At 46.4% G+C, this 12,841-nt stretch overlaps 1 protein-coding gene across 2 annotated transcripts; it reads right to left on the minus strand.

Annotated features, from left to right (window-relative positions):
- Nucleotides 1–763: 763 nt before the first annotated feature.
- Nucleotides 764–6,955, minus strand: si:ch73-233f7.1 (uncharacterized protein LOC100537710 homolog). Of its 2 annotated transcripts, none has more exons than XM_053428978.1 (4): nt 4,433–6,955; nt 1,729–1,787; nt 1,437–1,555; nt 764–1,074 (listed from the first exon to the last, which is right to left on the minus strand). In XM_053428978.1, the coding sequence occupies exons 1-4, from the start codon at nt 6,953–6,955 to the stop codon at nt 764–766; spliced, it is 3,012 nt and encodes a 1,003-aa protein (XP_053284953.1). The 2 variants fall into 2 exon arrangements, with proteins under 2 accessions (XP_053284953.1, XP_053284952.1); XM_053428977.1 differs by having other exon boundaries at nt 1,428–1,555.
- Between the last annotated feature and the right edge of the window lie 5,886 nt (nt 6,956–12,841).

Genomic DNA, 12,841 nt, shown 5'->3' on the forward strand with positions numbered 1-12,841 from the left:
GAGCTGTGGAACTTTTTCACAACAAAATAATTGACTCCAGCTAATTAAACATAGATCTAGGAAACTTGCATCTAAATGCTCTGTGCATGTAGATCAACCGAATCTGTATTTGGGTGCGCGGGTTTTGTTAGGCCATGCTATTTGTGAGTCACAGCAGGCCATGCATATTCAAGACACATAAAAAGACCAGGTGAAAAAAAATACTTTATTTTCATAAATGTATACAGTACACGTGAGGGGGAAATCCCCCATCTTTACAGTAGCTTGCGTCAAGTTGCAGCTTGCATATACATTATGATACTATTTGTCATATTCACGCAAGCGGAATTAGCAACCAAACATATAAAAGAAAATAAAGCAAATGTTTTCATTGATTGAATTTAGAAATATAAATTCATTGGGATGTGCAAAATTGTGGTCCGCTAATGCTTTTCAAAACATTTTGGATGTAACTGCTGCTCCAGTTTGATTGTCTAAATAATAACAATAATAAAAATAATAATGGACAGACACATACAATGACTATGTTGCAGTGACTTATCACATAAATACTTTATTAGAATTTATTCCCCGTCAGCATTTTAGCCAATGTGGATTGTTCATTCATTATTTCTATTACTCGGTGAATTGCTCATCCTGTATATCTTTCATACCAGCTGTAAATCATATGTTCATTAATTTATATACTGAACAGTCCCTTGCTCTGTATTCACATGAGGTTATCCATCATTTTCATCATCCTGTCAGACAGGCCATTTAAAAGTCAGTCGTTGTACAAGTCATTATTTATAATCGCAGCCTCTCCCTGGGGGGACATCTGCATACGCCGCCTCTTGCCAAAGGTGGAGAAGGCGTTGTGGACGTCCAGCTCACTCCGCTGTACAGCGGGCCTCAGGGTGCAAAAGCCCGATGGTGTCCCGGGTATGTACACATTGTGGTGGTAGTCAGGGGGCGGGTGTGGGTGAGGTTGGGGGGGCACCGCCGGCGGCTGCTGCTGCTGAGGAGGAGGAGGTGTGCAGCGAGGAGTCCAGGGGCGAGAGGTGACCCCACTGGTTGATGGAGACATCTTGTATTCTGTAGAGTGACGCAGGAAGGAGGGGAGAAGCGAATACTTGATTAGACTCTGCACTACTGACTCACTGCTGTAAGGATAATTTCATTAAGAATCTTATAGGGAGTGTTTTGCAATGAGGCGAGTAAACAGTGACATACAACAAATGAAGAGACCCAGCTAAGTGAAGGTGAGGAAAGACATTACCAACATAAAATGAAAGGGGAAAAAGGGGAAAAACCAAATATCATTACATCAAGCTATGAAGATGTGCCGTTATAAACTGCACTTGCATCAGAGTGTACACTACAGGGTGTAAATACAAAGTGTGGAGTGTTGATGAAAGCTATGGTCTCCTGTGTCCGGCCTGTCTTACCTTTCGGGCCTCTCATGTGAGTACCCCAGGTCCAGTACTGTCCAGGGGCCATGGACGTGACGTAGTTTTCTGGGTCAGCATGCATGGCCTTACGCATCAGGGTGCCATCCATGTTGATAGAGTTGTAACTAAAAAAAAAGACCCCAGTCTGTGATTCAATACTTGACTTACATTTGAATTCAACATCTAGCAAATTGAAAGAAGGAAACATTTTATTCAGGTACCTTATGTTTTCAAATAATATTTACCAAGAATCTTGCTTCACATTAAAAACATGCAAATATCACGGGTCAAAATTTACCTTTTTATGGAGGAGTTCTGGTTTTTTGTCAGAGTCCAGTCTGTGTTTGGCTGCTTTAGCTGCAGAAGGAAAAGAGAAAATAATTTAATATTCATAAAAATGATACAAAGCTTCATGTAAATTCACACATTTCCACAAGTTGACTGCTCTGGTCTATTAAAAAATTCTATCTCCTAAATCTAAGTTCCAGTCAAAAGAGTTTTGATAGAAATCCTTGGTTCCGCCCTTTTGGATCAGTAGAGGTCAGTGATAGTCGACATGAGAAGCCGTCCATCAACGCGTTCGTCTTGCAATGAAGAAATTGCAATGGGTCGTGGCTGCCCCCCTGTGGACGTTTGGCAGAACAGTCTTTTTTTCTTTGAAAGAGCAGAGGTGCTGTTGCCTTCAGCTACGACTCGTCTGTCACTTAGTTGTGCTTTTATCCTCTGTGGAGCTGAGGGATGGGGTGAAGGAGAGTCATATTTATTCCGGGTTTGGGTCTCATGGTATGGATTCCACGCTCTATTTATTCCCCTAAAGTTGTTAACAAGGAGAATGCGACGTAAGCGTATTATTAGAATCGGTATTCAAAATACACTCCTCGCGAACTGCGCACAAAACCAATTAGGACCCCACCGGGATGAAACGAAACATGATCCTAATCTTCAAAGGAAACCGTGCCAGGGAGGAAATTAAGAAAATTATACACGTCATTGTTTTGTGGATTTATGCATCATTTTTACATTAATATTTGCCTGATGCTCCTCGAGCAAGGTTTTTAATTAAAAGTCTCAAAGACGGCCTTGAAAAGTTTTGCGCTCCTCGCAGCGATGCGCACGACCCGAGTCGGCTCCACGCGCATGTGTTGCCATACCACTCCGCCCGTGCGCGCACCTGTCGTACACGACTCAACGGGTCGTTCGTTTGTTTCACCTTCACTTTATCAACTGAGACAGGACTGTGCGCTCCGTGTGACGCTCAGATGCTTTCATGGTAATTTGCCTTTGAGATTTAATGTGTCACTGACGACCTCGCGCCGAATCACGTGCTCATGCGCTGAGGGTGAATTAGAGGAGGCAATTAACGACAGGAAGGACACTTCCTCCTGGAGGAGCACATAGCTGCGGGCTGCACAATCACCGTGACCTCGAAATCCGTCGTGTGGCCAGAGGTGTACAGTGTGGGCCAGTGACCGGGCTGACATTTCTCACTGTGCCCGGTGGAGGAGTCTGGTATCGGGGGCTCTGAGTCGCTGCGCCTCCGCCTTATGATGGAAACAGGCAGACGACAATGAGCATTACGCGCACGTTTACGCACCGCTGCCCCGTCTATTAGAATTAGAAAACACTGATGTAGACAGCCTGCCTCCGTAAATCCTCCGTCTCCTAGTCTCCTCGTCCCCTTCACCCCCCCCCCCCCTCCTTCTTCCCCGTCCTTGCTCGACAAATGTGAAACCACGTCTCTCTCTCTCTCTCTCTCTCTCTCTCCTCCCCCCTCCCTCTCTCTCTCCCATCTCTCTCTCTCTCCCCCTCTCTCTCTTTCTACCACTACCTCTCCCTCCCTCTCTCTTCTCACATTCAGAGGACAACGCCGGATCCGATCTACAGGCGTCCCACGTCTCAGTCCAGCCGTGTCCTTGCACCCCTCATTCTCCTTGCCCCCCTCCCCCCTCGATGTCCTCCCCTGTCTCCCCCAAACCGTCCATTTGCCATTTTTCATCAATTCCCCCCCCCCCCCCCACACACACACACTCCCCCTCCTCTGTGACTCGCCACATTGTGTGTAGTATAATGGTTCGGCCGCGCTTGTGCCCTTGAGGCACAGTTAGTGAGGTTATCTGTCCTGTAGTGTTAGTCTGAGAGCAAGGAGGCGTGTCGTAAACCCGACTGATCGAACAAGAATTGTCTGAACCCGGGGCTGATGAATTGAAACAGCTGCCATTCACCTTGTTCATCATGTGTATAACCTTGACATTGTATTCAGGTATATGTATTGGGTGCATGTGTATGTGGGTGGGTGCGTGCGTGCGTGAGTGCATGTGTGTGCGTGCGTGCGTGCGTGTATGTGCCCTCGCATGGTGCAATAACACTGGATGATGTAGACATCATAACTCTCTCAGGTCACGACCTTTTAACATTCAGTTAAAATTCATGATAATATTATTATTTGAAATTCATTTTTCACACATTTATATCAATAATATGCGATGGAGACACCAGGAGATATTTGATTGAATAGAGGAGTCCGCTTGAACCATATCTCATCTTCCTCTCACGCAGTAATTGATATCTCTCATTCCATACAGATGATGATAAGACGCGGTTAGTGCGCACAGCATATGCTCCTGGCAAAGCGGAGCGTTACACTTTCAGTAACAAGTCAATTAGAATGGAATATCACGTCGCCTCTGTTCATTTTTCTCGAGAGCAAAACATCACCATAACTAGCACATCTGGGATAAACGACTGCCATGATTTAAAAAAATCATTGGAGGCGAGATACCGTGTAAGATTGTTATTCACCGGAGAGCAAAGAGAATCGAGGCTTTGCTCAAGTTGGGTTCAAATTCGTCTGGCATGCGTAATTTGACCTTCATGAGCGAATGTCACAGTCTAGATTCGTGTCAGATACATTGATTTTTAACACTGACAGTAAGTGAGAATGTTAGATTAACACGAGCAACATCATCTCCGGGGTGTTTATCTATACTCTGATTCGACTGTACCTCATTGGGAGTAGTTGCTCCGTTGTTCACAGATGCGCTCCGGCTTTGTGCGTTCCACGAGTTTTCTGCGCTCTTCGCCTCGTTGTTCCTCGGCGTGCTGCCGGGGCTGCACGGCTTCAGGAACATAAAGTCACTCTTGGCAGATTCGGGGGTCAGGCACACTTTATAACAATATGACTGAGAGAGGCTGCTGTTTGCATTCACTTCCATGCAGTTTGTGGGCACTTTGGCCGCGGAGGAAATCTGCAGGTTGAGGTTGGATTTTTTGAACACCTCCGGGGGCGGCTCGGGCTGGAACCCGCCACAGCAGCAGCAGGCGAACGGGGGCAGGTTGTACCCGCTGAGGGTCTCCCTGTCCTTGTAGCACTTCACCGCGGCCAGCACGATGATAGCGACCAGGAATATTAGAGAGATCGTGCTCAGTGACACGATCAAGTAGAGAGCGAGGTTGGAGGGGGGCTGTGGGCTGAGAGTGAGGTCTCCGAAATCTGACAGCGACTCGGGCACGCTGTCCACCACTGTGAGGACAATGGAGACGGTGGCGGAGAGCGGCGGCTGCCCGTTGTCCTTGACTAATATTACCAGCCTGTGCCTTGTTGCGTCTTTCTCCACTAACCGGCGTAAAGTCCTGATTTCGCCGGTGTACAGAGCGACGCTGAACAGTCCTGGGTCTGTAGCCTGTAATACCTGATAGGACAGCCGGGAGTTTTGCCCCGCGTCTGCGTCTAACGCTGTTATCTTGGTAACCAGATACCCGGCATCCACTGACCGTGGAACCACCTCTGTGGCCACGGTGCCGTTTTTGGGCAGCGGGGATACAATAGCAGGCGCGTTATCGTTCTGGTCCAAGACAAAGACATTGACTGTGATATTGTTGGCGAGAGGGGGGAAACCAGCGTCCTGCGCCTGGACCAGGATCTGAAAGTTTCTAAGTTGCTCATAATCAAAAGAGCGCAGTGCGTAGATATTGCCGTTGTCCGAGTTGATGGAGACATAAGTGGACACGGGCATGCCCTGAATCTGACCCTCGAGAATAGAATAAGACAGATAGGCGTTCTGGTTGGAATCGGGGTCGAACGCAGTGACGGAGCAAATGGAAGCGCCCGGGGCATTATTCTCGGTCACATAAACTGTGTATGAAGGTTGAGAGAACCGCGGGGGGTTGTCATTAATGTCAGACACTTGAACGAGGATGGTTTTCCTGGTGGAGAGCGACGGAGAGCCCAGGTCGCGGGCAGTGAGCGTGATGTTGTACTCGGACACCGCTTCCCGGTCCAGAAATTCGCTTGTCACCAGAGTATAGTAGTTTTTGAATGATGAATGGAGCTGAAAGGGAACGTTGTTCGGGATTTGACAGTCAACGTTCCCGTTCTCTCCAGAGTCCCGGTCCATGACACTGATAACAGCTATGACCGTGCCCGGCGGCGCGTCTTCCTGGACAGGTGTGGACACTGATGTGAGGATGACTTCGGGCGCGTTATCATTCACATCCAGGATGTCCACCAGCACTTTACTGTGCACTGCCACAGCGGAAGGTCCCCTGTCTTTCGCCTGCACGTACAGCTCGTAGACACTGGATTTCTCATAGTCCACAATGCCCTTCACTCGGATTTCACCCGTGTACGGGTCCACGCTGAACAGTTCTCGCACCTTCAGGGGTGCGTGCCCGCTAAACGCGTAGGTCACCTCTCCGTTCGAGCCCTCATCCAGGTCTGTGGCGTTTAGCTTCAGCACCAGCGTCCCCCTCGCTGCGTTCTCCACCAGGCTCGACCGGTAAACTGAGCGGTCGAACACGGGCACGTTATCGTTTGCATCTAACACGATAATAGTTATCAACGCCGTCCCGGAGCGTTCCGGCGACCCCCCGTCAATGGCTGTCAGAACCATTTCATGTCTTTTCTGCTGTTCCCGGTCCAGTGGCGTGTCCAGCACGAGCTCGGCAAACTTGCTTCCATCGTTGCGCGTCTGGATGTTCAGTATGAAGTGCTCGTTTGCGCTTAGCTGGTAAGAGCGCAGCGAGTTGGTGCCCACGTCCTGGTCCTGTGCGCTCTCCAACGGGAAACAGGAGCCAGGCGCAGCCGACTCCGTGATGTCGAGGTTAAACTCGCTCCATGGGAAACTGGGAGAGTTGTCATTCACATCGAGAATCTCCACTTCCACTCTGTATAGTTCTAATGGGTTCTCAATAACCACTTGTAAGTGTAAAAAACAGCTCGGACTTCTTTCACACAGCTCCTCTCTGTCCATCTTTTCGTTGACGAAGAGAATGCCATTCTCCAAGTTCACCTCTAAATACTGCTTATTTGCGCCGGAGACGAGACGAAACCGACGGGCTGACAGCTTAGCCACATCCAAGCCCAGGTCTTCGGCGATGTTGCCGACAAAAGCTCCATGCTCCAACTCCTCCGGGATGGAGTACCGAATTTGCGCCAGAACCAGGTCCACGACACACGCACACAGAAGCAGACATATAACCAGTCCAGTCACCGGCACCCAGCTGCCTCTGGAGAGTCTGTGATCCATTTCGGCGGCGTGCGTAAAATCACCTCACCAGGACATCTTTCTCTTCATGGGGCCATTCAGCAGAAAAGTAAACACAGAAGCAGATCCTGGCCCCAGTTCAAATAATCTTCACATATAAGTTTGTAACATCTATGTTTACAGATAACTTCACTGGGTAGTTGAGCTGAGGGGACAAGAGATGAGAGTGGAAGCGCCGCTCTCTCCCTCTCTCTCTCTCTCTCTTTGTGTGTTGTGCTCCAAGCGCAACACCGGTGGTGTGTGAACGGGGGAGGCTCGCGCTTTGATTTTCCAGTGTATTAGACACTCGGAGGAGCTGGTGGGGAGGCGTGTGTGTGTGGGTTTGTGCTAGAGTGTGTGTGTGAAAGAGAGAGAGAGAGAGAGAGAGGGAGACAGAGGGGTGGGGGTGGAGGACGGAGGGGGTGGACGTTGCTTCTCCATGCTCCGTATTGGAGGACGCCGACGCGAAGTGCGACTCTAATTACTGTAGACGTTTAACCCTTTCGAATCGTCGTGTCTATTCCTCTGACCTATTAAAAAGACGAGAAGGCGTAAGTTTGACACCAGACGTTTGAGACAGATTTGGATTAGGGGACAAATTGTGTTGTGGGTGTCGTTTTCTAGGCTGCCTTTAACAGATGAGGATGGACAAGGATTTGTCTCGGTGACCACACTGCCCACGGTGGCAGTGATCGCTAACATTATTTTGTACTTTGATGAACAACAACTCCCATTTAGCTTCAGAATAAAAGAATTACCACCTCAGGGACACAACCGTTACATGTTCCAATGCAGAAAACAAAACACCCTGGCCTCTTTCGCTTTGCCTCACTCGGGCAGTGGCCAGTGCCAGCAGGCTCCTGGGATTCCATGATGCTTTTTAATGAGAGCCCTTTGAAGATGAATGCCCACATTGCAAAAAAAAACAGTCCCACATTAATTAATCATCACACGCGAAATTTGGGCTTTTTCAAAAAGAATATTTGATTGGTCAGAGCACTCAATTTTGATCAAATTTGAAATGAGACGGTTTTGGAGCTTAAAACGATTGTAGTGACAATCATGAGTGGGTGATACACTCGTACAAATAGGCATTACACGACCGTGATTCACGTAATTTGGCCCGAACATGTATCAACATAATCAACATAAAAGCAATGTCATAAAGCCTTAATCATACTTGTCTGTAATCAGGTATTATAGCTGGGATTAGATGAATGCCACACAGCCGAGGTGACGTGTTTACAATAGCAGAAAGAAGCGCGCATGGATGCTGGGGGTGTTTTGAGGAAACAACATTTTGATAATAAATGACCTCAGTTACAAAGACCTACCACTGAGTACCAGTCTGTTATTTAAGGACAACTACCACAGCTCAGGCATCTTTAGAGTGCGACACATGTTTGTCCAGATTTGATGTGTCCCCTGTTATTCCTGATCCGTTAGACAACCGCTGAACCAGAGAGTGGGGGGAAAGTAAAGGATGTCTTTGTGAATTCGGGTTCGTCTCCGCACAGACACGAGTGGCATCCTAATGTAAGACGGTGGCTCGAAATCTGAAAGTGTCTTTCTGGGGACTGACGACACAGCTTTGGCCTCCAGGCAGCGCTGGGCTTGTTAGGAAAGGGGGGGGGAGACGGGGGAGAGAGAAAGAACAAGAAACAATTATTTCTACATCCTATGGGCAACATTTCCTTTTAGACTAGACGCTACATTTTCTGTTTAACTGCCCCTAAACCTGTGAACTTCTGCATTCCGCGTCCGTGAGAATGATCAGGGGAACCGCGCTACACTGATGCGTAATGTTTTTGTGATATTTTCACTTGGAATAAAAACATTCCAACTGGACATGTGGGAGTAGTTAAACTCAGAGACAGAGGTTGTGCCTGGCATTTCTCCTTTACGCAGTTAAGAGAATACGACCTTCAGGAAGCAGGGGATGAGGGTGGAATAGTTGATCATTCCAGTCCAGCCTGGCGTTTCACAAGGGGACAACAAAGGGCACAACATATTTCTGAGCAGAAACTGCAGTGCTATCAAAAGCTCATCAGATGTCATCTATCAAATATCACTTGTGCTTTCCCTATAGGAACTAAAGTTGTGCCTGACCTATTTGTCCGACAGCCAACAGCCCCTGAAATGCACCGCCCTCCCCTTTTCAGGAAAAAAAAAACACGAAGCAAAAATCCCCAGGTTTAAATAAGCAGGAAACACAATCTGCTTGCAGACTTAACCTCAAGCAGATGGTTAAGCTTCTCCAGAAATGATTACATTTCTGGACAAGAAGGGGAAAAAAAATCACCAGCACCAGTTCCATTGCTTTCCCCTTCTTTTTAATTAACGGAGTGAAGGATTAGTGTGCAGCTATCCGGGATCAAGCGTTCTCCGACGGAAGAATACAAATGTTTTGTGATAAATAATCCCAAAGCGCTCCGGCCGGCGGTGCCTGTGTGCCTGTTACATTAACATGCATTACACGGAGCATTAGGCCGCTCTCATCCGCCTCGCTCACCCCGCTCCCCAACAGAGAGGGGCGGCCTCCACTTCCTGTGAACCACCGCTCAGCAGCCACCCTGACCCTGACCCCTCGCCCCACTCTCTGAAGAGTGCGTGACAGGTTGAGAAGGTGTCGACCAGGTTGATGAACACCTTTTGTTAGAATAATTAATTTATTCACTCACATGCTAAGAAATAAAGTTTTTTTTTTTTTTTTTTGCCATTTATTCATCAAGGGTTTTTAAAGTGATCAGGTATAAGGTGTTGGATTTACCTGAAAGTGTGCAAACTGAATATTTTAGATTTCATTCGTGATCTTGTGGCTCCCTCTACTGGCCACAGCCTGACAATGTAAAACAGCCTGGAAATAAGGACCACTGTTATAAGAGACGTGTGTCATCAACAAGGTGGTGAGCAAATGAAGGACCCCCATTAAAAAGCAACGGATGGAAATGCAAGTTTTTTTTGTCTTACTTGATAAGTATAGAATCATCATTAAGTGGCCAACACCCCTTGACTTATGGGATAATGATTGCTATTCCTCAACACTTTGAAAACCACTGAGTGAAGGCACTGCAGATTCATAAGGATGACCAGTCTATAGTCTTAGTCACCTGAATAATCAAAGGGTCTCAAACATTACGTTTTAAACATACAGACATGTTATGATAATAAATGGGATGACATTTAAAAACATAATAATACACCGTCCAATCTAATATCCAATGCATTTTCTAACAATATAAAAATCCAACATTAAACACGTATGTGACTATGAATGAGTTTATAACATTGATTTGATAGGTTTGTTATCTGGGATTAGACTGAATTGCAGGCGACGTTAATAAATAAGATCACAGAACTATATCATAATCACAGAAGGGGTGAATTTGTCTCTCATAAACATTTCACAGTAAGTAAAATCTCATATTAACTGAAAACCCCCAGAGACAACCTCCAGAATGTCTTCATTAAGTTTTATAGATTTGACTTTGTCTCTGTCAGAGGCCGTTATGGTTTATAGTGGGTTTTCTTTTCATTTGTGATCTTAGTGCGCCATCTATTGGGTATGGTCTGCATAACATCTACTGAGAGAATGAAAACCGCAGTGTTTAAGCTGTAGCAGTCAGTCAGTTCATTATTACTCCGCTTTATAGAGGTTAACTACATAAATGGAGTTTTATAACATCTGCAGGAGGGTCACTGATGACAAATTCATATTTCTGTTAAAAAATGAATAAAACCAAACATTCCACAATACATTAAAATAGACCGTCAGCTATGTTTTATACCTACAGTCTATATCCTTACTAGGAATAATCATAAACGTTAGAGAAGGCCTTTGTAATGATGCACTTTCACTTGATTTATAATCTTGACATTTAGAATAACTATCTCATATCAGACATTATTTTGTAATATGTTTCTGTCAAGTATGAATTATTAATGAAGATCACATTAATGTGCTTGGAATTAGTCATCTCATGTTCACTGTCACCCTTCGGCACATAATGGTGAGTTTAGACTTTTAACACTTGATAAACGGCGCTTCTTCACCTTCAAGGGAATTTGTTCCAAAGGTGGAGATACGTTAAAGCCATGAACGCCAGGTTAAAGCCATTGTAAAATGCTGAGCCACATCTTACTGGGACTGGAGACAACACAGGTAACTGGTTTGTCTGAGTTCCTTTCACCTTTGCACGTCTATACGAGGAAACACAGTGATAGATTGGGCCCAGTGGAGGGGATGAACCACAAGAAAAACTGGAAATGTGGCTACAATATTATTATAACACGACAAATAGGAGCCTAGCGTAGAAGAGAGAGAGAGTAGAGTGAAGGACGGGGGTGCATGTGTTGGAGCTTTTTAGGCAAAAGAGCTAAACCGATGTTAAATATATTTTTGAATAAGTTTAGCAAATCAATGAACACGCCGATGAGTGGAGTGAGCTGTCTGTCTTCGGGGGTCAATTTGAAAGTTATGATCACAGTAAAGAACCATATGTTGTACAAAGATTTGCCAATCAAACCCCAAAAGACCAACAGAGTCATGACACTACTGTGCTTTCGTTTTTGTCCTGGTGTGGTCATGTGATACCTGGACTGAGCATTTGATAAGGGTTTATCTAGTTGCAAATGGACGTTTTGTTACGTTAACGCAGAAAATCCACTAGGGGGAGCTAAAGACCAATACAACATAGAGCCATGTGCTGTTCTCTGTCTCTGACAAACACTGATATGTGAATTAAGGCCCACAACTATCTGATGCTATAAACACAAAACATGTGTTGTTTTATATGCATGCGTGTGTGCGTGTGTGTTTCTTCCAATTACTGCCCCCCCCCCCCCCTCCCACCCCCCATCTCTCTCTACAGTTTCCATAATAACCCGCTGAACTCTGTCCAATGTGTCACCACAACATCCATCAGAAGAGATAAACAGAAAAAGGAGAGATGTGAGGGTGAGAGGAAAGGTGGGAGGTCACACCACAGAAAAAAAAGGTGCAAGTGATTATGGGGGAAGAAGGCAGGTGAGGGGAGATGAAAACGAGACTGGGACAGAAAAGAGAAAAAAATAAATGTTAGAGACGAACAGTAGCAGACCAAAGTGGTGAAGTGATAGGAAAATGAAGAGCGGGGATAGGGCAGAGCAGAGGGAGGAAAAAGAGGGAAAGAGACAGAATGGAGGGTTTTTCGTCCACATGCTTCTCAGCTGTGTAAACTGAAGGTCTCTGCTGCTTCTCGGATTCCCCAGAAGAAGGGGGATATTTATAGGAGGCTGGCAGTGGCAGTGAACGGACCCTTGCTCCGTGTCACACCCACTAATATTATTATTATTACTTTATATGCGCAAAAATGGAAAATGTCAGCAACCTGAGAGGCCTGCAGGGACGGTGCGTGCATGCACTGTCTCCCTCCCTGTGCGTGTGCCTGCTGCATGTGTGTGTGTGTGTGTGTGTGTGTGTATCCTCAGGTCTGTGAGAAACGGTCTATTGGTGAGACAGCATCTGTAGGAAGCGGGCAAAAGCAAGATGCAAGAGGACAAGGAAAACAGGGAGAAGTTGGCATGAATCGAGGGGTGTAACCTGATCCGCTGAACTTATTAGAGCTGTCAGAGGGTGAGAGAAGAGAGAGAGAGTGAGAGGTGCAGCAGGGCTAGACAGACACAGACATGAATACATATTCCAGCTCCAGATTATAAGATTCCCGCAAGTTGCAGACGTGTTGAAACAGCCTACACACACACACACACACACACACACACACACACACACACACACACACACACACACACACATACGCACACATACATACAGCACACAGGCTCACACACACACACACACACACACACACACACACACGGGTCCACGTCCACCTGGTAACAGATGCAAAC

This window comes from Pleuronectes platessa, chromosome 8, assembly GCF_947347685.1.
Source record: "Pleuronectes platessa chromosome 8, fPlePla1.1, whole genome shotgun sequence".
Lineage (NCBI taxonomy): Eukaryota > Metazoa > Chordata > Actinopteri > Pleuronectiformes > Pleuronectidae > Pleuronectes > Pleuronectes platessa.